This window comes from Akebia trifoliata, chromosome 6 (genome assembly GCF_017979445.1).
Source record: "Akebia trifoliata isolate Shusen 1 chromosome 6, ASM1797944v1, whole genome shotgun sequence".
Taxonomy (NCBI): domain Eukaryota; kingdom Viridiplantae; phylum Streptophyta; class Magnoliopsida; order Ranunculales; family Lardizabalaceae; genus Akebia; species Akebia trifoliata.
The window spans coordinates 9017288-9043860 of NC_141380.1; the positions used below are offsets into that span (position 1 = coordinate 9017288).

The 26573-nt window shown below is 32.8% G+C and overlaps 2 protein-coding genes, 1 long non-coding RNA gene and 1 other non-coding gene across 4 annotated transcripts; 3 read left to right on the top strand and 1 right to left on the bottom strand.

Annotated features, from left to right (window-relative positions):
• The first annotated feature begins 788 nt into the window (after window positions 1-788).
• On the top strand, window positions 789-2930 carry LOC147400115 (uncharacterized). Its single transcript, XR_015179529.1, has 2 exons — window positions 789-1144; window positions 2646-2930. It is a non-coding gene; the product is annotated as an uncharacterized LOC147400115 (long non-coding RNA).
• Window positions 2931-15959: 13029 nt separating this feature from the next.
• On the top strand, window positions 15960-17343 carry PSAO (photosystem I subunit O). The gene is made up of 4 exons (XM_086445722.1): window positions 15960-16125; window positions 16252-16324; window positions 16456-16635; window positions 17114-17343. Exons 1-4 carry the CDS (start codon window positions 16029-16031, stop codon window positions 17208-17210), a joined length of 447 nt encoding a protein of 148 aa, XP_086301848.1. The 5' UTR covers window positions 15960-16028; the 3' UTR covers window positions 17211-17343.
• Window positions 17344-21053: 3710 nt separating this feature from the next.
• Window positions 21054-24564, bottom strand: LOC147400117 (bifunctional nitrilase/nitrile hydratase NIT4B). The gene is made up of 5 exons (XM_086445723.1): window positions 24276-24564; window positions 23957-24136; window positions 22964-23257; window positions 22122-22403; window positions 21054-21523 (listed from the first exon to the last, which is right to left on the bottom strand). The coding sequence occupies exons 1-5, from the start codon at window positions 24412-24414 to the stop codon at window positions 21369-21371; spliced, it is 1050 nt and encodes a 349-aa protein (XP_086301849.1). The 5' UTR covers window positions 24415-24564; the 3' UTR covers window positions 21054-21368.
• A 1514-nt stretch (window positions 24565-26078) lies between these two features.
• Window positions 26079-26274, top strand: LOC147400118 (U2 spliceosomal RNA). The gene has a single exon (XR_015179549.1). It is a non-coding gene; the product is annotated as a U2 spliceosomal RNA (small nuclear RNA).
• Window positions 26275-26573: the final 299 nt, after the last annotated feature.

Consider the following 26573-nt stretch of genomic DNA (forward strand, 5'->3'; position numbering starts at 1 on the left):
GGGTAAAATTTTAGGATGTTTCTGATCATTTTTAATGGAATCTGACCTCACCATTAGATTCAAAATGATCGAAAAACATAGTTTAGCCTGTAAGCATGCTCAAATGCGAGTTCGAATATAAAAGTTGCAAAATCCTCGATTACCGGGTCGGACCAGGCTAAAATAGTAACTTTTTATTAAAGTAATAATTTGTAAGATTCGATCATACCATTGGGTTCATAACGAAAAATTATTCAACATGGACTATTTATTTGTCAAATTTGGAGACCAGAAAGTCGAATTATCGTCAAAAACGAAAACGACATCAAGTTTATGGGTCACCTCAGGCCAAAAATGTAAACTTTTGATGGGGACATAATTTGTAGAAAATGACTATACCATTAGATCCGGAATGAAAAATTAGATGAAATAGAGTATTCATTTATCAGTTTTGGAATCCGGATGATCAAATTATTATCGATCGAAACAATTGACAAAATACCGAATTCGTCCCACATTTTATTTAAATAGCATTTTTAAATTTTTTTTTTCTCTCATCTTCCCCACTCGTCCAAACAGTGCGAAAAAAAAAAACGAAAAAAAAGAAATTTGTTTTTCCTCCGATTTTTCCACTTCAGATCTCTCGCAAACGGTCCATTTTCGACGATCGCCGCAGAAGAGAAAAAGGTCCGCAGCTACGTTCTCTACAAAACCCACCCAACCTTTTTTCATTTCACTTTTTATTTCATCCAATATCGTCAAAAATCAGCCGTATTTGGATACGGAAATTTCGAAACTTTAACCTCGGATTTCGTCCGTTTCGGGGTCAAACCGTCTTTCGACGCAGAAGGGAGAAACGCCCGCAGCCTCATTCTCTACATAACCCAACCAAATTCCTTCCATTTTCTCGTATTTTTCACCCCGTATAGTCAAAAATCAGCCGTATTTTTATACGGAGATTTTCGTAACTTCGACCTCGATTTTCATCGGTTTCGGGGTCAAACCGCCTTTCGCCGTAGAAGGGAGAAGAGACGAGCACATCGAGATCTTCAAAATCACCAGGTCGATTTCAAAAATCAGCCGCTTCGAAGTTCGATCCGTCTCGATTTCCGCGCCGATCGTCTCGATTTTCGCGCACACGCTTTGATCCTTTCGCCTAGAGATTGTAAGGAACTCTCAATTTCTATTAGTAATCGTAGATTGTGAAAATTGCATTTAGGATTTTATTGAAAAAAATTTGGATGTATTTCCGAAATGTAGAATTCTTTTGTCATTTCAAAAATTCACGCCAAAAATTGCATGATTGATATGTTTAATTGTATTTTTAACAAATTATACGTGGGTAAGGTATTTTAACGGGTTATTTCCATAAATTGGGTCTTGTGCACTGCTCGGACCCCGTTTTGATATAAAAATTGTATTCTTTTTCAATATTATTGATAGAAATAAATTCTATAGTTGGAAAATGTGATTTAATATTCAATTAACTCATGTTGAGTTGATGAATATCAGAAAATGAATGTTTTATTGAAGAGATTGAAAATTGTAAAAATCGGAAAAAGGGTATGAAACGGTAAAATGTCAGAGTCACACCCGAGGGGTGATGTCTGCATTTTACGTTGTTGTGTTGTATGCAGGTTGGTGAACGGATATCCAGGGATAATGTTACTGGTTGCATGTTTATTTACTTTCTGTTAGCGCGAGGCGCTCTGTTATGTTATTTATTTTAGGCCGGGTGGCCACACTTGCATGGTAGGAAACTGGATATCTATTCTCAACCTTGTATTGTTAATTTCTCTTTTGTTTTCAAATGAAAATAATATATATAAGTAGCTATTTTGTGAGCTGTTAAAGAGTTTGTGAATGCCTGAAGGGATAGTGCATCATATCATCCGGAGTGGTGTACTATCCTAGGATGTACGGTAGGGACCACCAAACTCATACGTGGTATGGGACGCGTATGAGAGTGGAGTCACAACTGGAATCCGGGTTTATTCCTCTCTATCTTTACCAGTGAACTTGTAATGTAAAGGTGGTCGTATACGAATGGTTTGTATCTTTGGGAATCACATGTACGCCTGATAGGCATAGACGAAGATGATTAGTCAGTGATCACTAACAATCTATAGTAGTCGAACGTTCTGACACATCGAAAAGAGACCCATTGCTTACGGTCACGTCAAACGGCCAGCCTGAGCCGGATAAATGGTCAACCAAGCGTGGTAAACACAGCGACCAGCCACAAAATCAGGAACTAAAAGCCTGAGAAGAATTGTAACATCATGTCCCGACTGGGAGCGATCCAGTCGTGAATCCCAACTCTTTAATTCCAATACTCCACCATTGTGTATTATGTATCGGTTGCTTATTTTGATATATAAAATGAAATGCATGTTTATTGTTTCCATTTGATTAATTAGATTTGTATAAAAAAAGAATGTTATAGTGAGTACTGCTGATCGATGTAATGTGAGTTTTAAAATGTTTAGTTGCTCATCCCTGGCTATATGTACCAGTTAATCGTAGTTTTCTTCTGTAAAACTTTGTTTATTTTAAAATGATTCAGTATGTTTATTCGTTCATGTTAGGAAGGTTATTGGCAGAAATTATTGCTTCCTTACTGGGTACCATTGTTACTCACCCTTTCCTTCTCCATTTTTTTTTAGTTTCAGATCTGAAGCTTGGCGAAACAAGTGTAGAAAACGAATGAGGATCATCTGGTTGGTCAGATAGACAACTAGAGTCCGTCACCTGGTAAGTACTAGGACTATACCCCCTAGTGGTGTCAGTTTCTCCAAGTAGTCTTATGGATTTGTCTTGAGTGTTAGGAATTCTGTTAGAGTGAGGAATTTTGTATAATCCTGTATATAATTTTTCTTCTTCCGCACTCTGATCTATCGAACAATATTAGACGTATATAGGCTTCCGCTGGTATTATATTTTGTTTGTTATATGCAGGATTGTATGTCGTTTATCAGGTGCAGGTTGAATCGCCTTGGAATGCTAACATAAACAGAGGAGACCATGCCGAAATTTCGAGGTGCCACCTCGTACCTTGAAATCTGACATGGGGATTTGTGTTAGTATTCGGCGGGGCGCCACATCTGCTGCAAGAATATGTGCTCCTATATACGTATCATATATGACTCACACAATTCGTCATATTGAAATAATAATAAGACAATACATACATTATAAAATAAATATTCATATTAATAATCATTTTTTAAAAAGATACATCAAAGAAATGCTAATATCTTCGATTTGTTCGAATTTCAAGAGGGATCTCATTCGTGTATTGGGGCACTATAAGAAACCTACATAAATGTTAAATCACCATCAAAATTCTATAACAATGTCTACTTACAGTCTCTCCAGAATGTTGAAATCGATTAACAATCAATCTCATATTCTCATTTTATCCTATATCATTAGGAACATAACCAAAGATACTTCTAAAGAAACACGTCTCGTACATTTAGATTTGCCTCATCACGAAGAGATGACAATAGTCGATGCAAAACGTGTTTTCCATCCTTAATTGTTGATGACATATATAATTATTTCTTGACAAAACATATTTCATATAATCTTCTCTAGTAAACTCACAGTTTATCTTGGATTGTTTATTTAAACGAAGTCCGCGTTGAGATAACATTTGATTTGTTGTTATACCAATTGTTAACATTTCAAGACCATCATCCGACGATGAATTTGTTAAATCTTCATCCGACAAATAAGACATCAAGTATGCAACCGACAATGAATCCATCAAATCTGTTTATTTTCAAATATGTAATAAAATATCAAAATTCAAACTTATGACTAATCATAGAACTATAATCTAATGATAATAAATAATATTTAGTCAAGCTTAAATTTAAAATAAGCATCAACATTACAAGATTATATATCCAATATGGATAAACACAAATACATCTAACAAAAATACAACACTACCAAAAATTCTAACAAAAGTTCTCTAACATCAAAAATGAATCACGGCATACCCTACACATCACTAGGACCACTAGAACTAGCACCTCCTAATAGTTGCCTCCTACTCACTAATCATTGTAGATGCATCTCCTTCGTCTTAAAATAACAGAATATATATATGAATCCTAACTTTGTTTCAAAGTTATAACACGTCCAAATATATAATTCACTTGTAAATGAGATATCATCTGATAATTCATCCAATAACGCAACACATTCTGTGATATCCAATTATATTTTTTATTTTGTCATATCCAATCTCACTCATATTCATTAAACCATTTCAACTATTTCAATCACCCTTGACTTTATCCCAATGGTTCTTAAGTTGTTTATGTTCTATATGTACATTTGTTCTTTTCATAAATTCTAATTAAAGGTCTTTCCAATTTGGCTTATCTAAAGCAGGGTCATTTTTACGATCTTTTTGGATCAATTCAAGACATATATCTATAAATGTCTTGTGGATTTCTTGTGTCCATACAAATTTTATTTTTTCTAATTAAGAAATCATCTCTTTTCCCTTAGATTGGGTTCTAGACATTTTTTGTTACCAATAAAAAAAAATAAACTACTTGTTAAGTAATGAATTAAAATATATTGTACAAAACATACCTAACAAAACTTGAATGTATTAAGATAATTGTGTTATCTTAAATGGCCATGTGTTAATCAATTTTTACAATCCAAGTCTAAGTCGAAGTTTGTAAGTCTGAGCTAAATCGACCCAAAAGTTTTCAAAGTTTAATGCTTCAACACTATAAACGAGTAAGTTGAAGAAGGGATTTTGAGTTGTGAGGATTGTTGGGTTGGATTACAAATCTCTATTTGCTTGCTTAGTTTGCTTCAACAATAACATATAATAATATTTTAAAAAAATACAAAACAACAATACTGTCAAAATCATAAAAAATATATTTTAAGTTGTGAGGATTGTTGGGTTGGATTACAAATCTCTATTTGCTTGCTTAGTTTGCTTCAGCAATAGCATATAATAATATTTCAAAAAAATACAAAATAACAATACTGTCATAACCATAAAAAATATAAATACAAAAAAAATTAGAAAATTTTCAATTATAACCAATTTCAAAATAACTATGTCTAAACATGGCTTAAATTTTTTTGAATCAAAACAGATTTTTCTACATAAATGTGATTTTCATTCACAGATAAAGATCTGATTTTTATTAGAGTTTATAAATTATGCCATTTTTCTATATTTCTTCAAAAAAAATTCCCTAATGTTATCGAAGAACTTGAGATATACCAGCCTAAAATCTAATTTAAAATGATTGAAGTTATTGAAGAAATTACAACTCAATTTAATCGATTTGTTTCTATGAATCTTTAACCTCTAATATCTTGATTATATTTTTAATTTATACTTGGAGATATGTTGTTGATCTTAAGAAGAAAAGAGAAAAAATAAAAGTAAAAGAAAAGAAACAAATAACAAAAAGAAAGATAACAGATCTTGTAATAAGAAATAGTTACAAGTGAAGTAACACATATAATGGGGAAAACTCTATTCACTGACACTCCTCATGGACCTCATCTACTTTTAGATTTCTCAAATGAGACAAACACATGTAATTTTAGGGGTGGAACTAGGTGCATTTTCGTAATTAGATCAACTTGAACGAAATTGAAGTAGAGGTCTATCTTTCACTCTAAATTTTCTTCTAGTTTCTCTGTGAATTGAAGACATGAATAGTGATTCCTACGAATTAAAAAAAAATTTAACATTCTTCATGAGGATTTCAAACTAATTTAATCTTCGTTGAGACTTCTACGCTCGAGAAACAAACATAGTTACACTAATAGGACGTCAATGCAGAGCGATACGTTGAAATCCTTTAATCTTTGAAGCTTTTAACTGTTAAAATCAGATACAATTCATCGATCTAAAGTAAATAAGAAGAAAATCAACGAAAGATCAATAGATTATATAGTAAATGGAGCAAAAAGTTCAGCTTTAACTACGAGCAATTGTTCGAAAACGATAAGATTAACCGAAAAATATAGAAAAAAAGATGAAAAACAACTTCCAAAATAAATCCTTCAAAAATACTATCTGTGAGATTAATGATAGATCGTGAAGAAACAATAACATATCGCAAGAGGACAATAACAACTCTCTTTATTAGTTAGGTATGAAAAGAGAAGGGGTTAGGGCCAACGTGTTTTGAGGGACATAAGTCGTTAGATTTGTTTAGCTCGTAAGGGGTAACATTATCTTTTCACTCTATTTTTAACAAAAAAAATTGCTCTACGCTAGAAAGAATTTTCGAAGTACTTATTTTGGACTTTTCATCAAGAAATAGTTTTTGCTATTGCGTCAAGAACTTGTTCCAATCCAAACAACAGTCATGTTAGTTTCTACCTCTATGCAGGAACAAAAGCCACGAAAAGTTGTATCCATGGTTTTAAAACTCATCAAAGACCAAGATGTATCACTCGAGTTAACTCGATATCAGGCCAAACGCTACAAACTTATAAATATATTTGATACATCTACGTATCGCAAGATAAACAAGACGTCTCGAATGAGATTTTACAAAATCTCATCCGAGACAAACGATACATAACAATATTATAAAAATCACAAGACAAATGAGACGTATCGGACGAGATTTTCAAAATCTATTTCGAGTTAAATGAGACTAATGATATAAACTCTCTCACTCTCTATATTTTTTGATCCAAATCGATTTTTCTTCATCTTCTCAACCAAGTGAATAAAAAAATAAATTTTTGGGGGAAAACTTTATCTTCTTCATTCGATTCAAGATAAAATCGAAGTGAATTTTCTTTATCTTCCTCCAAATCAAGTAAGTTTCATCTTCTTCTTAAGATTTTTTTTTCTTTTTTTTCCTTTCTTTTGAATATTTTGTATAATATGTATTTTAACTTATAATTTCTAATGGTTAAGAGATGGAAAATATATTTTATTTTAATGAATTTTAACTTTGAAAATGATGGGTAAAATAAATATATTTGTAAGATTGATTAGGGTTTAGGGTATTTTTTATGGGTTGGGTTTTAGTAATTTTTTCAAAAAAATTATGATTTAAAGTGTGTAATTGAGTTATATTTTAATTTGATAATTAGAAAGAGTATTTTTAGTTGAAAAATTAATTTTACTAAGAAATAAGATTTTTCAATAATAATGGATAATCCTTATTTAAAAAATAATTTTCAAATAAGGTATCATTATAGTGAGTGATGTGTTGGAAATTCTAAATGTTTATTGCACGTTATATCATATTGTTGCATCTTATTTATATTGATTAATTTTACAGCATATTTGATCTATATATTTGTTTATAAATTATACGGTGCATAGGAAATAGAACATTGATTGACAACATGATACTTCATTTGAGGGGAATAAAATGAAAGTAAAATGTAATTATTGTAATAAAATAATAAGTGGGGGCATTACATGTCTTAAAGAACATTTATTTTTTAAAATAAGAGAAGTGACGACTTGTTCAAAATATCCTCAAGAGACTCGATTGTTGATGAGAAAGTAAATGATAGCGAAATCGAAATTAAAAGTAAAGAAAAATAAATATTAATGAAAAGATTACATGAAATGCCTAGAAGTAGGAATGAGTTTAATGATAATATATCTATAAACGACTCAAATAACAAGTCGCTCGATTCTACTGAAAGAAAAGAAAATGCCTAGATGAGAATGACATGTAATATGAATCAATGATCTTTATAAGAAAACGATCATCAAAGAAGACATTTAGTTTTAGAGATCCCTAGTAGTTTTAAAGGTGAGGATTGAAAAAGACAGATAGAAAATATAAAAATGTCGAACAAGAATTAAGACGGTCAGAAAAAGATATACATGATATTTCGAACAGAGGATTAGATCCCTACTCGTATAGGTCAAAAAAGTCACATAGAAAAAATTGAAAGGATCATGGAGTGGGAAAAAATTATTAAACAAGATTGGACGAGCAATTATAAAGATTTTTCTTTTTCAACTCAGTCTCATTTCATGTAGCTAAGAATCTATATTTTCATACTATGATGGATTCTATTGTAGAGGCGATAAGTGACATCAGGGGTCCTACACCATATGAGATTAGAGAAAAATATTTGAATATAAAAGTAGGTAAGTTAAGAGATTATATCGGATCCCTTAAAAAGAAATGGTCTATTTATGGTTGTACCGTGATTTATAATGGGTGGACATAAAAATATAAGATGCCTATCATCAACTTCATAGTATATTCTAATAGAAATATCATATTTTACAAATTAATCAATGTAACTAGAATTACTAAGACATTAGAATACTTACTTAGATTTGTAAAAAGTTAGTAGATGAAATTGGTGAAAAGATAGTAGATAAAATTGGTGAAAATAATGTTATTCAGATTATGACAGACAATGAAACGTCATATCAGACTGTAGGTTTGCATTTAATGTAAAAAAGAACCTCATCTGTATTAGATACATTGTGCCGCACATACTATTGCTCTAATTTTAGAAGACATGAAAATTGTCGTTATTTACTCGTGTCATTCCAAATTATTGACAAATAACATTATTCATATACAAGAGTAACAAACTCGTGAGCTTGATGAGAATTGTTACGTCTTATGATCAAATGATTTACTGTGCAATAAATTGGTCTCCAAAGTCTTATTAGACATCAATTGACTTTGAAAATCATGTTTGCGTCTAATAAATGATTGTGAATATGACTTATAAGGGATAAGAAGAAGGGAGAGTTAGCAAGCAAGATTTTATATTTGATTATGCAACGTAAATCCTAAGAGAAGGTAGAAGAGGTCTGTACGGTCATAGAACATTTAGTTAAACTTTTGATAATAGTTAATCAAGATGAAAAAACCACTACAACTGTAATTTATGTGGGTACGAAAAAAGTCAAACAATCAATAATAGACTCAGTAAAACGTCATCGATCGTATATCCAACTGATTGAAAAGATGGTTGGATTATTCTAAATCAAATTTTTATATGGCAAGTAATAATTATGTATTTTTAATATAGTTTAAATATTAATATTTTACTAATATTGTGTTATTAAGAAAATTGATATTGGCATTTATTGTAGCGAACTATTTAAATATTCAATTTCAGTATGATAACTTCTTAATAGAAAGCAATGAACTTTTTCAAGTAACGAAAAGGATTATCAAAAAGTTAGAATCATATATAATTAACCAAAGGAAGGCTAGATCAGGTATCAATACATACTATTGTCAAATAATTCAAAGTTATTTTAAAAATTTTGTATTTATAATTTAATTATAGTATATAAACTTTTTTTTTATCACTTTCGAATCATTTTTTGCATTTTAAATAAGTTAAATTTTTTATTGACGCGACAGGGGAATTCGATGCTTTAACTAAAAACATGAGTAAACCTTCTTTACAAGGTAATATATAAATAATAATAATAATTTATACAATAATAAATACTAAAGTATTTAACATTATTCTTGTCTTCTTCTCAGTCGATTGGTGATATAATTATGGTCATGATGCACCCGATTTTATAAAAATAGTGATTAAAGTCTTAAGTCAGACTTGTTCGTCTTCAGACTGTGAAAGAAATTTGAGTACCTTGCTCTAATCCACACTCGTCCTCGTAATAAGCTCAAAATGAAAAAGTTGGGAAACTTGGTGTTTGCACATTATAATATGAGATTACGAGTTCACAATATCATAAATCATAGAAGATAGTTATTACGATCCTATTGATCTAGATTCCATATTTGAGTATGATGACGTATTAAACTAATGATTTAGAGAGACGGGAGATCTTTTGATGGATAATTATAATGACTTATCTTGATTAGATAGGAAAATTGATATCCAACTCGAGAGAAATACGAGTAGATATCTATCTCCAAATGATTGTAATGATGATGATAGAGGTAGTGAAGAGACATAAAATAGAGCATGTGATGCTAGTGAACCTGATAACGTGATCACGACACAAGATATTGACCATGATGTTAAACCATTCGATTAGAGATGCGAAAGATTGGCTAGATTGACGGAGTTTCGTAGTGATGATGTGATGAAACTCAAACTCAATTTTATGGTGGCGGTGATAGAAGTTATGATTATTATGGATACCCCTAAGAGATGATTATAAACGAAAATGACACATCTAACAACTATGGTATTGAATTTGGACATGATAGTTCTTATTATGGTTATGGTCAACCTATTGGTGTGTATGGGTACGGGTGTTCTTATTCATATCATGGACAAATAAGCTCAAGCTATGAATAAGGGGAGCATAGTCATACCAACATAAGCGACACGACAATTTACACATTTACTTTTTTTTTTCTTAGAGGAACAAGAACAGTACGTTGATTTAAAATTACTTTTATGTGATTTTAACTTATTATCAAATACATCTAATAAATTATTTTCTAATTTACTTTTTTTGTTTAAAATATCTTTTGTAGGTGAATAGGTTACATGCTCTATCGAACATCAGTGCAAATTTCAACTCATGTCATCGTGATGCTTCGCTTCCATGATTTTTATTTTTACAAATCTTTCTTAGTTAATGTTTACCTTGGATTCAAGTTAGGCTAAACTCAAATTGAGTGTTATATTAGTATTTAATTTATTTTTTGCATGTATGAACCTACTAGTTATCACGCATTTGCATTTTATTGAATTGTAATTAATGCTTTGATTGATTCTTAACGACCCAATATTTCCTTATGTTTACATAGAACTCTGGAATGATTCATTTAAAAGTTTGGTAGTGCACGTGTGTTATTCTGAGAAAGTTTGGTAGTACTTTGATATTTTTTATGATAAGTTTGATGCTCTTTAAATGTTGTATTTGACAAATAAGTTTAGTGCACTTATGCAATGAAAATGAAACATATGTCATAATGTAAGTATTTAATTTATTTATTTTGACAGGTATATTATGATTTTTTTTTTTTTTAATGTTATGTTTTTTTGGCTTCATTTTTTAATAGGAATCATTTATGAATCATTGGGCAGGCCATCCAACATGCCATTGGGTATGCCATCAAACATGCCATTGGGCAGGCCATTTGATAGGCCATCCGACAGGATATTAGTTAGGCCATCTAACAAGCCAATGGGCAAGCCATCCGAGAGGCCATTGGGTAGCCCATCCAACATGCCATCCGACAGGCCATTGGGTAGGCCATTTGACAAGCCATTTGGTTAATTTTGATAACATAACCTATCTAATCCATAAATCTTGTCATGGTTAATTTTATTTCGCTAACTTAAGGCATATACCATAGAAACCTAAGTAATAGCTCATAATAAGCACAAAATATGTATATTTGACACAATTCAATTTTTTTTTTTTTTTTTAAATATACATATGTCACTATTGCTTTATGTGGAGCTTTAAGAGTCCCATTGACCGAGCAACATGAGGGGGTGAAATGGGTAATGCTATTTCCCAATGGTATGGGGGTGGAGCCACCAATCCAAATATTATAAAGGATAAGGGTGGAGCCACTGGTCCAAATATTTTAAACAAACATATATAGTTAATAATCCTTCAAACCAAATCCAAGACAAATTTGATCCCAATGAGAACAAAGGCATGAGGAAGGAAACAAAAATAATAAGCGAATGTCATACTTAATTTGTAGTGAATCGAACTTCAATGGAATGCCACTGCAACTCCAACCCCTTCTCTAAAAAGATTTCCTATTTTTTAATGATTTTCAACCCTTTCCTTACTGAAACTTCCGCTCTTTCTCTGAGTGTTCAAAATCCTTATTTTAGATGAATGTCATCAGTTTAACATAGCTCCTAAGATTTAAAAGAGACAGCAAAAACTCCTTCATCTATTTTACTTCAAATGAAACTATTTGTAAAGAAATTAAAAAAATGAAGATTTGCAAAATCCCATTTCCGAAGAAAAATAAGGATTTTTTGATATTTTTTTTTCGAACCTATTTATGAAGGAAATAAAAACAAATCAAAATTAACAAAATGGGGTTCTTCTTCAAATCTCTATAATGCCTATATCAATAAAAAAAAACATACGACATCTGATGAGAATGTAAAATATCATATTTTTTTCCTTTAATATTTAGTCCTTTATACATATTTGGTGCCTAAATGTACTCATTATTCTTTTATTTTGATTTAGGATGCAAATGGAGGTGTTAAGTGCAAAACGAAATTAATTGGGCAATTTTGGACAGTTTTAACATCACTTCGTAATCTGGGCATAACTCTCTCATCCGAACTCCAATTGAGATGATTCAAAATGCTATGGAACTCTAAGAAAAATATCTACAACTTTCATGTTTTGAGTTTTGAGAGATATGGACTATATCAAGGTCGAAATCGGGCTTGAAGTTGCTGCACCTGCACTGTTGACGCGAATTCGACGCGGAGTTGATACGGTTTATTTTAGAAAGTTTCCAAATCTGGTGCACGAAAATTTCAATTGAAAACACTACTTTCCTAGTTATATTAGAACTTTATTTTATTTTTAATATTTTTCCTTAATTAGTTAGATTGGGATATTGTTATTTCATAATATTTTTAGGAGATTTTGTAGGCTTCTAAGGAGGAAAAATAACGAGTAGAAGAAAAGAGACTTGAAAAAGATATCTCTCTCCTCTCTTCTTCTCTAAATTTAATTTTTCTTTTGGGAGTTTTGATGATGACTTTGTGTGACTAAACTTTTCTAATTGGTCGAAGGAAACGAAAGCCTGGGAATCAATAAAAACGGTGAGATCTAATTGATTTTTATTGTTCAATTTATGCTTTGAGTATTGGATGTTCTTCTATGCCTATTTTCATTATTGGCTCGTTTAATTACTAGGAGGCCTACTAGTTTATTATTCGTTTCAATCTACTGTTAGATTAGATATCAAATCCGTAATTGTTTGATCCCTCTAATTTGTGAATCAACTGAGATTTAATGATTTGCTGCGTCAGAAATTATTAGATCTTAGGAAGAATACTCGACTAAATTAAATACAACTGCTTATGCTTGTATTGTTTAGTTTCATCGATCTCTCTAACTCTTAAGGCTACTACTAGATTAAACTTTTAACGCTTGTTTTGGGTTGTTTAATAGTTAGGGTTAATTAGATCGTTTGTTTTTCTATTTAACTATGACTAAGGAGAGATAGAAAAATAGTTCCAACGGTGAATATTCAAACTGTGAATTGATATATACTTGCATCGATGATCAGTTGTAAAATTCCTATGGTGGAAGTTGACTTAGACCAATGTTTGTTCTTTTGATTGATTTTAATTCTTTTATTTGAATTGTTCCTTAATTATTCTTCTTAAAATTAGTTTCGTTATACTTGAAAACCCCCTTTTTATTCACATAACATAAAAACTAGGCTAGATACTCTCCGTGGGAACGATCCTTACTCGCACTAATACATTTATTTTTTAGGAGTATAGATTTTATTTTTGGTTGCAGGCGACAGCACACGAGAGACAAGCTTGTCCTTTTAGCCTTGAACGGTACCCCAAGTCATCGATGACATCTCGTATTCTAGGAGTTTGGTCGATTGAGTTGAGAAGATAGGAACCAATGAAACTCTACGGTTTGAAATTTGTGTTGTATTGGGTAGTTGAATCCATGGATGTTGAAGGATCGGAGAGAAATCGATGGGTTGTGTGATTGAAGCAAATTTGAGATAAATCTGAGTGATTGAATTTCTATTTTTGATTATTAATTTCAATCAGATACCCTAAATCAAATGAGTTGCAAAGTACCAATTGGAAAAAATGAAAGATCGAAAATGTTGTAGTGAGTTTAAGCACACATTTGCTTATATACATGTGAAATATGAGTCAAAGGAATACACTATTAACAAACATTTTAGACATTGAGACGACAATTTGCAAGAGTACCATATATCTCAATTAAAGTCAGAAAGACATATGTACATATAAGCATGACAAAAGATTTGGAAATTGGATATAATGTACAAGATCATATTTTCACTGTCTCCAATAAAACAAATAAATGAAAATGAAAATCTCCATGAATGACACAACCGAGATCAATAAAGAATATCACATAATCAAGAATATGAACATATCTCAATTAAAGTCTAAAGGATATTTGCAGGTACAAACATGATAAAAGACTTGAAAAAAGATAGAATCCACAAGAATTTCCAATGAACTTACTTGATTTTCACCTAGAAAGTTGAGGAAAAATATTTAAATCAAAGCTTACATAGAATTATAGAATATTTCAACCCTTACAATTTTAAACATTGATGGATAACAAAGATGATGGGTAATCAACATCAAAGAGAGGCCTTAATAACTTTACCAGTATAGAAATAGGAGTGAGGCAATGGTAACAATCAAACATAAAAAATAAAGAGAGAATTAGGTAGAATTTATGTGGTTTGGGCAATATTGCTTACATCAATGAGCGATTATGATATCATTCACTATTTTTATTATTATATTTTATGAAAACTAGAGTTGCAATCTCTCAATCTCATTTCCTCTTAGCAAAAACTAAACATCTTCCTGTTATGTTTATTATGTACTCACTAAGTAATTAATTTTTAACATTATGTGCTTAAAACACCCAACTTCAAAAAGTTTTAATTCTCCAATTCTTCATAACTTATCAATGTGTTATAAAATTAGACCATGTTCATTGAAATCAATCCAGAAGAGTATCATTCATCTAATGGAACTTATTAACAAGATCAAATCTAATAGATAATAATAGCCAATAAAAATATAAGGAAAAATGGGCTTTAACTTCAAATCTAAACCCTAAACAAATCAATTTCTTGAACTTGTAAGAATATCTACCATTACAAACTTGTAATCTAAACAAAATCAACTAAAATCCAAAGATTTTTCATACATTAAAAACAAAATCAAACTCTTCAGCTTTCATTCCTCACAAAATCCACCATTAATGAGGAGAGGATGTGGTGACTCGACCACACACGGAGATATATATATTTATAGAGAGAAAGATAAACAAAGAGAGAGAGACTCACTAGTAAAAGTACAGCGGTATCGATGAAGTCACACAAAAATACTCCAACTTTTAGGATTTTCAAAGAGATAGAGAGAATGAGAAGAAGAGAGGAGAAAATGAAAGAGTTTTTAGAGCTTTCAAAGAGATAGAGAGAAAGAGATGAAGAGAAGAGAAAATAAAAGAGAGAAAGTGAGCGAGTTTTGGATTGTGCGGCGTTTCTTTAAAAAAAATGCCCTCACGAACCATGCTCTACAGCTGTGAAAAATGTAATCCGCTACCATATTCAATTTAAAAAAATTGATAGAAAGAGAACGAACTAAATCGAGTTTTTTATATTAAAAATTTGATTTTTTTTAGTGACGGATATATTTTTCCACTGTTATATGTACACATGAATCAGGTAGCGCGGATTTTTTTGCGTGGGAAGCTTATGCGCAGGTTCCTCTAGCGTTGGATAAAATTATCCACTGCAACAAAAATACCCATAGCGTCGGATAAAATTATTCGATGTTAAAAATCACCATTGTAGATCAAAAATGTTGTAGTACAGAAATTTTTAGATGTTTTAAATAATTAAAAATCATTGTCTCAATATCGAACGAGATGAGATGTATCATCCAAGTTAACTTGGTATCGAGATTGAACGAGACGAGAAAAGATATGAAACCGAGTTTTAAAATCACGATCCAAACGCATACTTAACGTAAAGAACTATTAAGTAAGTTCTCAAACTTAAAAAAGCAATATGACAATGACAATGTGAGGTGCATGATCCTCAATGCTTCAGGTCACGATGGCATATTTTTGCCTCACAAAATATGATATAGCGTGGGACCCATAAGAGTTCTATACAGATTACAGACAAGGTGGACTTATCCATAACTCCACGTGGCAAAACCTTATTGATGTACATTATACAACAATCCATCCATCCAATCTTCCAACCCAGCTGAGAAATCTCCATCACAAAACTGAAAACGTTAACCAAAACCCTAAGAAAGTAAAATCAATCACACATTGATCTCCCGAAAAGAACGAAATGGCAGCAACCATGGCGACTGCATCCACCACTGTTGTAGGCTTGGTAACCTCCTCTCTCTCCTCACCCAAGACAACAACAACAAAGCTTACTTCAGGTAACCCTCCCCTCCCTCCCTCCTAGTCCTCCTCCTAGTAGTGCTGTAGTTACTACGCACATATGATACCACTTCTCTTCAAACCCCAAATTTTAAATAAAATTCTCTTGTTGATTTGGGACTCAGGTTTTATAAGATCTCCAGTTGCACCCAGAAACCCATTAAAGCAAGCAATGGCTTCAGGTGGAAGGTTTACTTGGTAATTTTATTTTAATTTAATTTAAGCCCCCAATTATCTTTCTTTCATTAATATGTGGTGATTACTAACTTTACTTATTAGTTAATTAGTGGTACTAATTGTTACTTTGTTTTGGTCATATTATATATAAGCTTTGAGAGAGATTGGCTTCGCACGGATCTTAATGTAATCGGGTTCGGGTTAATCGGGTGGCTCGCACCATCCAGTGTACCGTTAATCAACGGTAACAGTTTGACTGGGCTTTTCTTCCAAAGCATTGGAGAAGAGCTCTCTCACTTCCCCACCGGCCCAGCCCTCACTTCTCCTTTTTGGTGAGTATTAGTATTTAAGCCCATTTATGATTACAAAGGTGATTCTTATTTGTTTTTAAGAACAAGAAATATCATCGCCAATCAGACGTTGAATATGGATTTTGAAATAAAAGTAACGCAAATTTCCATATCTGAATCTCAAATTGAACCCCAAGTGGGGCAGTCAATGGGTCGGATCCAAAATCCAATACGATGACATGGGTCTGATCCGATGCTCATCGATCGGTTCTAGATCCGATTCAATCTTTATCGGATTGGTCCTAGATCAATCTCGATCCATTGACAACCTTAAGCCCAAGTCCATGCCTACGTGGGTCGGGTTCTGGTATCTTGCCATGAGCACGATCGATTTTGGAAGTTCAAGAATCGAGATAACAGGTTCCAATTCCAATAGGGCATATGGTGATTAGTTTTGTGTCGATGGGTTTAGCCCATTTTCATTTATTTATAGATTTCTTGATGTGTTTTGTGTTGATAGGTTGTGGTTGGTGACATGGCATTTCGGGTTGTTCGTTTGCCTTACTTTTGGACAAATTGGGTTCAAGGGAAGAAATGAATCATACTTCGAGAAATGAAATGAAATGGCTCTCCTTTTATGTGTTTAAGCAGAATCTTTTAACTGTACCACTTCTCTTGTGTAATATCTACATTTTAAAACAATTATCCCATTCTCGACTTCGATAAATTAGTAATGGTTTAACCATGAAATCGTTGTATTTTTTTTTCTTTCGCATCGCATCGTTATTATCTTTTTTTTCATGTAAATTAAAATTAGTAATAGAGCATGCAATGATGATCTAACTGTGGAGGATTTTATTTCTTGTCAATCCAATACTTCAAGATTTACAAGTATTTCAATCCTCTCACAATCTTTGTTCCAGAGCATTGATCTACTACTTTACAAAGGAGTCGTGCTCGAGTAACATTTAAATTGACGTCGATTCTCACATTGCGGATGTGGAAGTAAGGGTGCAACTCGGTTTGATTTGCGGCTAAATCAGAACCGAACAAACGTAAGTTGGTTCCACTAATAAGAATCAAAATCGAACTGAATGCCAATAGAATAGAACCAATCCAAACCAAACTAAAGTTGATTTTTAGTTTGGTTAGGCTCGGTTCCATGGGTTGTCAATATCCTATAAGGTTGGTTGGAAATGACATATTTTTAATTAATAAATAAATAAATAATAAATAATAAATCATTAATTTATTCATAAAAAAGTCATTAAAATATGTCTTAACTCCTAAAATAATTCATATAACTGAATAAATTTATTTATTTATTTTATAAAGTTCGTTTCTCAGTTTAGTTCGGTTCTAAACAAATCATGGACAAGAACCAAATCAAATTTGATCGATTCTCCATTTTCTAAACCCAAAATCAAATCGCAACTGATTTCAAACCAACCCAAAACTATCGATTTGGTTCAATTCTCGATTTGAATCAGATCAAATTGCATCCCATGTGAAAGTGCACACATAATTATAGATGCTTTTCACTCTTATCTCAATGAAAAATATCTATGATTCTATACAAATATCCACATCAGCAATGTGAGAATTAATGTTCATTTTAATGCAATATCAGCATTTTCCTTTACAAAGAAGGTCTGATGAATAAGTTAAATTTAGAATTAAATTTTAGTTAGAATTACATAAAATTTTGTTTCGAGAATCTCATTGTCTATATAGCTAATAAATTTGATATTCTAGCCTTCCCATGAGTTGGGGTATACGAAAGCATTTTTTTATTTTATTTCTTTTGTTTGGGCGTGGACTTCCGTTTATTTTATTTTATTTATTTAAAATTCTTTATATTTGGTCAAAAATCCTCAACTGGACTTTCTTTATAAGGGATGAATGCATTGAACGAAGGTGACTACTTGGTACCAGGTATCTGGATTCATTAAAAGCCGCCTTAAACACCATCATCATCATCATCATCATAATAATAATAATAATAATAATAATATAATATTATTATTATTATTATTCTTATTACATTTATATATATATATATATATATATATATATATATATGGGTCAGGTTCAAGGGCCATGTGAGAAAACATGTAAGAAAACTTTCGGCGGTAAATAAAATTTTAAAATATGGGTTAGAAATTTTAGATTGAGCTGATTTTTTGTGAGGATGATCTCTATGATGGGAAGATCATCCAAAAAAAAAATCAGCCCAATCTAAAACTTCTAACCCCATTAAAAGTGATTTAGAATGTGGACCGTCGATTTTTTTTCAATTTTTATCACTAATTTGTAAATCACTTTTGATGGATTTAGAGGTTTCTGATTGAGCTGATTTTTTGTGAGGATGATCTTCTCATCATAGTGACCATCCTTGCAAAAATCAGCTCAATCCAAAACCTCTAACCCTTATTTTGAAAAACGAAAGTTTTCTTACATGTTTTCTCACATGGCCCTTGAACCTGACCCTATATATATATATATATATGGAAATGTTCAACAACAAATATTTTGGCAAAACATTTTTCAAAACATGGGTTAGAGGTTTTGGAATGGGCTTATTTTTGGTGAGGATGATCTCTACGGTGAGGAGATCATCCTCACCAAAAATCAGCCCATTCCAAAACTTCTAACCCCATAAAAAATGATTTACAAAAAATGGATGGTCCACAATTTTTCAACTTGTAAATTGGAGCTAGAAGTTTTGGAATGAGCTGATTTTTGGTGAGGATGATCTCCTCACCATAGAGATCATCCTCACCAAAAATCAGCCTATTCCAAAATTTCAAACCCATGTAGGACAAAACACGTAGGCTAAAGTGTAGGGTATATATATAGGGAAATGTTCAACACCTTACGCTTTTACCAAATGTGTTTTGTTCTACATGGGTTAGAAGTTTTGGAATGGACTAATTTTTGGTGAGGATGATCCTCCTCACCAAAAATCAGCCCATTCCAAAACTTCTAGCCCCATGTCTACAAGTTGAAAAATCGTGGATCGTCCATTTTTTGTAAACCATTTTTTATGGGGTTAGAAGTTTTGGAATTGGTTGATTTTTGGTGATGATGATCTTCTAACCGTAGAGATCATCCTCACCAAAAATCAACCAATTCCAAAAATCGTAGAGATCATCCTCACCAAAAATCAACTCATTCCAAAACTTCTATCCCATGTAGGACAAAACACGTAGGGTAAAGTGTAGGGTGTTGAACGGGACCCATATATATATATATATGGGTCCCGTTCAACACCCTACGTGTTTTGTCCTACATGGGTTAGAAGTTTTGGAATGTGCTGATTTTTGGTGAGGATGATCTCTACGGTTAGAAGATCATTCTCATAAAAAATCAGCCCATTCCAAAACTTCTAACCCTGGTGAGGATGATCTCTACGGTTAGAAGATCATCCTCACCAAAAATCAGCCAATTCCAAAACTTCTAACCCATGTAGGACAAAACACGTTTGTTAAAGTGTAGGGTAAAACTTAGGGTGAGGAACGAGACCCATATATATATATATGTACCATAGAGATCATCCTCACCAAAAATCAGCCCATTCCAAAACTTCTAGCCCCATATTTACCAGTTGAAAAATCGTGGACCGTCCATTTTTTGTAAAGCATTTATGATGGGGTTAGAAGTTTTGGAATGGGCTGATTTTTGGTGAGGATGATCTCTACGGTGAGGAGATCATCATCACAAAAAATTAGCCCATTCCAAAACTTCTAACCCCATCAAAAATGATTTACAAAAAATGAACGGTCCACGATTTTTCAACTTGTAAACATGGGGCTAGAAATTTTGGAATGGGCTGATTTTTGGTGAAGATGATTTTCTAACCGTAGAGATCATCCTCACAAAAAATCAGCCCATTCCAAAACTTCTAACCCATGTAGGACAAAAATGGTTGGCTAAAATGTTTGGTGCTGAATGGGACCTATATATATATATTTATTGTCATTGTATGTGTGCTCTTATTCACTTTTATTATCTCAACCCACATTCTTTTAGTCCTTCATCTCGACTTCTAAACACAATTAACTTTTATAATCCAATCCTTCTAAGACTGTGATGGGCATTCCGTGGATGCGCCTAAGCCTAAACCATCTCAATCAACTTTATCGTAATTGAATGTCTATCAAAATAATACAGTTACAATACTGTATTATTTTGAATACATTCATTTTCAAATCTTTTCACTCATTCATTTCGATATCTTAATCTCTACTTACGCCCAATTTATTAACATGCTGTTCTTGACAGACCAACATTCAATTTCCTAGTGAGAAACCTAAAATCTTGTTTTGGCACCACGGAAGATAGATTGGACTGCACCAGATGCAAGTTTTAGGATTATGATCTGCGACAAATGGTCCGAGTTGATGCATAGCTGCCCAACATATATACACAACGAGTGAAGGGCCCAATCAATCAAAATAAGTAAATAACAGATCAGAAGTTTCTCTTTATATTATATCAATTACAACAATCAAATATGATAAAACCACACTAAAGTTTTTTTTTTGATAAATAAAACCACACTAAAGTTTCTCTTAACAATTACTACATGTAAACAAGTACATAAGCATTGTCCTTCCCCAACACTTGATAGTTATAAAACCATACTTTGTTACATTCTGACTTGAGAACAAATTCATCAAGAAGACAAAAGCATGGTGCTAATCAGACTGTCTGTTAGGGGAGAGAATGCCATGTCCCCAATATTGAGCTGTCAATGCATATGGAAAATCCCGTTAAGATTTAAGTGGACCTTCGGTTTTGGCTGCAGTAGATGTAAATGAAACTGGGTTTGTTGGGTGATCCCTCACAGTCAGGCTCAGCACATCGGGTCTTGAATAGTGTCCAACCACATCGAAATCAAACTTTGCTCGAACTATTTCTCCAAGATCTACACCATTTAAAAGATTTTTATGATCAAAACTATGAAAAACAGCCTCGTTTTCAATGAGGGCCGGCTCAAGAGGGGGAGGAGGATGGGATGGCACACCATCTTCCCCTACTCACAGGTAGTGCACATGAAAGTGGTCAAGACCACCATTTGTAATATGCAACTATATTATAGGATAGAGTAGTTTTGTTAGCATTTGTGAGAAACATGAAATCATTATTTAGTAGTAGTTCCATTTAAGTGGAAAAATGTCGGTTCGAATTTTATTTTGTATGAAGGTATGAGTTGTAGTGGGTAGTTGGGACTTTATCTATTTAATTCTCGTAAATTGAATGAAAAATAACGCATAGAAAATATTAGTATAATCCTATTGAATTTTGGAGACTAACCATCTTGAATTGGTTTTGGAGGTCCGATCTCCCTCAAATAAGATCATTATCTATCTCCCTCCTTTTCAATTTTTAATTTTATGTTCTTTAAAAATTATGTAGGCAATAGTTTGACAAGTCCTAACTAGGACATCATCATCATCATCCTATATGTCTTTACACCGATGATTTGAGTCATTAACACGAGTGGAGGAACAAGAACATCATACCTAGATCAGCTGAGATGAGGGCCTCTCCTTCATAATTGGGTCCGGCCAAAACAGTCCCCGAGGGTGAAATAATAACACTGCCTCCAGCACATATAACAGACTCTGGTGAAAGATCTTCATCAGTACCGGCAAACACATACTCTGGAGGAGGTGGGTAGTCTTTCCTTCGGCAGAACTGGTTTGCAGACAGAACAAAGCATCCTCCCTCAAGGGCAATATGGGTCATGGACGCCTGCCATACATCCCTGGCATCAGCTGTAGGAGCGCAATATATTTCAACACCTGTAAGCATAGGGATCCCTTTAGATAGATGGATCAATAGATTGGATTTTAGAAGCGAATTCAAGAAATAATGCAGTTGTAGTTCTTCTATCACAGAAGTGGGCCTAAAGGGTTGTTGATTGATTAGCAACAACTCTATTTTAAACAGAAATTCGGTAATAAGTTAAAACCATGTTTTTCCGAACAAAAAAATTGCTCCTTTGGAGGAGGATGCATAATCCTAAAATCGTAATTCCCTACAACCAAACAAGGAATAGCTCTTATGGTATTAGTGTCTAATTGCAACCAAGCACCACACCACCAACGACGGTTAATGCCATAACATAAAAAAAGAATGCGGAGATCACAATCCCTGCACGTCTGCGTCAGACAAGCCACTGAATGTGCAGAGAGCTCAGGACCCATGCCAAGGGTCCAACTTGGGTGAATCATCTAGACTCAATATTGAAAATTGACTTAGTGATCCTAAATTAGACCTTTTGCCATAATTTTTTTACTATCCAAAAGAATGCAATTAATACGATGGTTAGAAAATTAAAATAACATAATGAAATGTTTACCTTTACCATACATTGCTGTTCTCAAAAGAGGCATTCTGTTTTCCCAGCAAATAAGTGCACCTATTTTTCCAATTGGGGTATCATATACAGGAATTGTCGATCCATCTCCAAATCCCCATATCACACGTTCTAATCCTGTTGGCATAAGTTTACGGTGTTTCCCAAGGTAATGTCCATGGGAATCAAAAAAGAGAACTGTACAGTACAGTGTATATCCTTCTCTCTCTATCACACCCATCACTAAATAAACTTTATACTTTCCGGCCATTGCGGCTAGTCGTTCAACTTCAGGACCTGTAGACATCATTGCAAATATTAGATTCTTCACAACGGCTTTAAGGATGAATTTCATTGGATGAAAGGATACTGTTTGATGGTTTACATGGAAAAATATACATGAACCTTTATGAATATAAGAACCTCAATCAGCTATAAAAAAAAAAAAAGTTAAGAAGTTTTACCTTAAGCAGTTTTACCTCATTTTTTTTACAATTAAAACTCTCTTAGACACATTTCTATTAAGTCAAAATTTTCTACACCTCACTCCCTTTTCTCCTGAAGTCTAAATGACAAACTTAAGCTAGAATCTCAAACAGCCACCACATTAGTAAGTCATTTATAAATTTTGATCAAATGTTTCTGCAATATTAGTTCCAATTAATCCATTAGTTTGCATCAAAACAATCCAACAGAATTATTGCACAAAGAAACATAATTAATTTAACATTTTTTCAATCTTCAACTTAATATAGAATAATTTTAAAAAAAAAGTACCAACAGAATCATTTCAACAAAAACACAATCTTTCTATTTAATCATGTAGAAAGAGGGAAAAAGGAAGAATTTTTTAACAACAAAAATATTAATTTAACATTTTTCAATCTTCAACTTAATATAAAAACATAATTAAACAAAAGCCAATCATTCAAACAAAAACATGATCTTTCCATTATAAATTATGTAGAAAGAGTGAAAAAAGGAAGAATCTTTCACCAGGAACATCAATGGCAGCTGAATGATACTTTCGAAACTCCTCTTTCCCTTTAGGAGTACGAGAGCCGATCGTAACACCGAAATTCGAACCTCTTGGGTAACCACCTATGAATGCTTCAGGAAACACAACTAATTGTGATCCGTACGAAACTGCATCAGCAATTAATCTCTCTGCCTTATCTGATAAGAAACAAAGCACAATTCATGAATCATAATCACTCAATCTCCAATTTTTTTGTGAAATTGAAACACAATTGATCCAAAAAACCCTAGAAATAACTTGATTTATGAAACTTTGTATAAATTTGGAAAAAAGTACCTAAAGTGGCAGGAGTGTCGAAGAAGATGGTTGAAGCTTGAACAACAGTGGCTCGAACTGATGGTGCGGATGAGTCCGCACCCATGTCTACTTCTGCGATTACGGGTCCTTCGGTGGCTGTAGCTGGAACTAGGGCCATAAGTAAACAGGTTTTTGGTTTTTTGGGTTTTTTTACAGGTTTACGGATAAGAGAGGGTAGTTTAGATTAGAGAGGTTCAAGAAAGGAGACGAAGAAACTCAGAAAAGTGTCAAACGGTGGCTGGTATTTGACGTGTTTCATTTTGATTTTTGAGAGATGGACTCTGGATATATTTTTTTTTTGTCTCCTCTGTCTGTGGAGAAAACTTTTGGAAAAATATTTTTCGAGTATCAAATCTATGAAAAAAATATATTTTTCTGATTTTAGAAAAGAATTATGTCAAAATGAATTCAACTGTCACCTAGTAAAATGTCAAAAAGAAGGTGGTTTGTAGTCTTGGAAGAATATCATTTGGTGGTGGAAAAATTATTTTCTTTGAAAGTGGGGATGAGAAAATATTTTCTCACCCAAAAAGTATGTGAAGCCGTCTTCCAACTCTAGTTCAAGGGAGCGGGAGGTATTGGGGGCTTTGAAGAATCCTTCATTTAGGTCGTACGAGCATGAAGAGAAATCCAAATATCCCTCCCATAGAGAGCTATTGTTGCATGATACACCTAAAAATCCTTCATTTAGGTAGTAGGAGACTGAAGAGAAACCCAAATACCCCTTCCATACCAAATTCCCTCTTGTATGGAGCTACAGTCACATTATACGCCTAAAATTGTTTTTTTTTTTTTGGGGAAAAAAATATTCTTTATCCCATAAGACAATACGAAGGTGATCGAAAAGATCATCATAAAACATTTACAAGTTCTGAGAAACTTTACAGCAACAACAACAACAAGGCCTTGTACCAAATATTTAGGGTTGGCTAGTTCAAACACAATTGTTATTATTAAAAGTGAGTTCATGTGCATTTTCATTCACCTAGAAAACCTATGAATTTTCATCTCTTACTTGTTTTCGATGGGTATTCATCTCTTAGTTCTTTTTCTTTGTTTATTGAAAAATGTCAAGGAATTCGATATAATAGTTGAGGTTCCGTTGAACAAAATAAAAAAGCTATCAAAGGTTGGTTCAATTGGGGAAAAATGGGAAAGTTACGGAAAGAAACAAGATAAACGATCAGAAGTTCAAATTGATTTATGGATCAAGATTGTTAGTTAGACATGTGGTATATACCTTGTGTGTGTGTGTGTGTGTGTTTTTTATTGACGTTTATTAGTGTTTGAAATGAACCGAAACATGATTTATTTAAGAGCTCATTGAGGTTTAGTTTGATTGGAGCTCAAAAGTATGGACTCTAGTCACTCTACAAAATCATGTCTTGGTGGTGATGGGGGTACAGTGGTCATGAGATATGTTGGTGATGTATAATCCACTTTGACAATCATCAACCAAAACAAATACCATCACCTTTGTCGTGGATCACCCACAAATGTCTTCTATTTTGAATTGGATAAGAATTGGGCTGTTCTTACTGGGCTCTAGCTGATTCAAGGTGAAGATAGACACCTTTCGGGAATAAATATTAAACATCCCCCCAAATCAAACAATTTTAATTGATAATGCTGATGTTGGATAAGGTACTATAGTTTTTTCAAAGTGTATTTTATAGTAAGGAAGGAGAAGTTTTTGTTTGGCTTTAGTCCCACATCGGTTAACCAGAGAAGGGGAACAAGAAGTGAAGCCTACAAAAAAAAAGTTGAGAAATATTTCAAAGCATACCTTTCTCGGCCTTTTGGCTAAGATCAAGTGTAGTATCTGTTCTTATCAGTTTAATATCTGATACGTGGGCCATCGGCCCACACGATATTAAATTAATTTTTCTTGGGAGAGGGCCCATCACAATAGCTTGCTATTGGGGTCTTCAAGTGTCGCCTATGCGTTGCACTACTGCACAGGCCTGGCACATCCCTCCAATACTAAAATCAAAAGCTTAAAGACCGTCTTGGTAAAAGATCTAAAAAGTTTTGATTCAGATCTCAATGGCCCATTAAATTAACGGATCAGATCATCTGAGATCATGGTTTGGTTTGGTTAGGATCAAATCTGATTTTAACTATTAAAACTAGTTAAATTTTATATTTAAGCATAAAAGATGATAAAGAAATACAAATCTCAATTAGCATTTGAAAACTAGGAACGGATTTGGTTTGGATCAAAATCTATATGAACTTTATGATCTTACATTTTATGGATTCTAACTAAAGTTCTAC

Bases quoted from the DNA above. Each gene is read 5' to 3' on its own strand.
- PSAO (XM_086445722.1), top strand. From the start codon at position 16,029: ATGGCAGCAACCATGGCGACTGCATCCACCACTGTTGTAGGCTTGGTA. The intron at 16,325-16,455 runs GTAATTTTATTT...ATTATATATAAG, and splicing joins TCAGGTGGAAGGTTTACTTG to CTTTGAGAGAGATTGGCTTC. The intron at 16,636-17,113 runs GTGAGTATTAGT...TTGTGTTGATAG, and splicing joins GCCCTCACTTCTCCTTTTTG to GTTGTGGTTGGTGACATGGC.
- LOC147400117 (XM_086445723.1), bottom strand. From the start codon at position 24,414: ATGGCCCTAGTTCCAGCTACAGCCACCGAAGGACCCGTAATCGCAGAA. The intron at 23,258-23,956 runs GTGAAAGATTCT...TGATGTCTACAG, and splicing joins AGCTGCCATTGATGTTCCTG to GTCCTGAAGTTGAACGACTA. The intron at 21,524-22,121 runs GTATGATGTTCT...TAAATGGTGTAG, and splicing joins CCTCATCTCAGCTGATCTAG to ATCTTGGAGAAATAGTTCGA.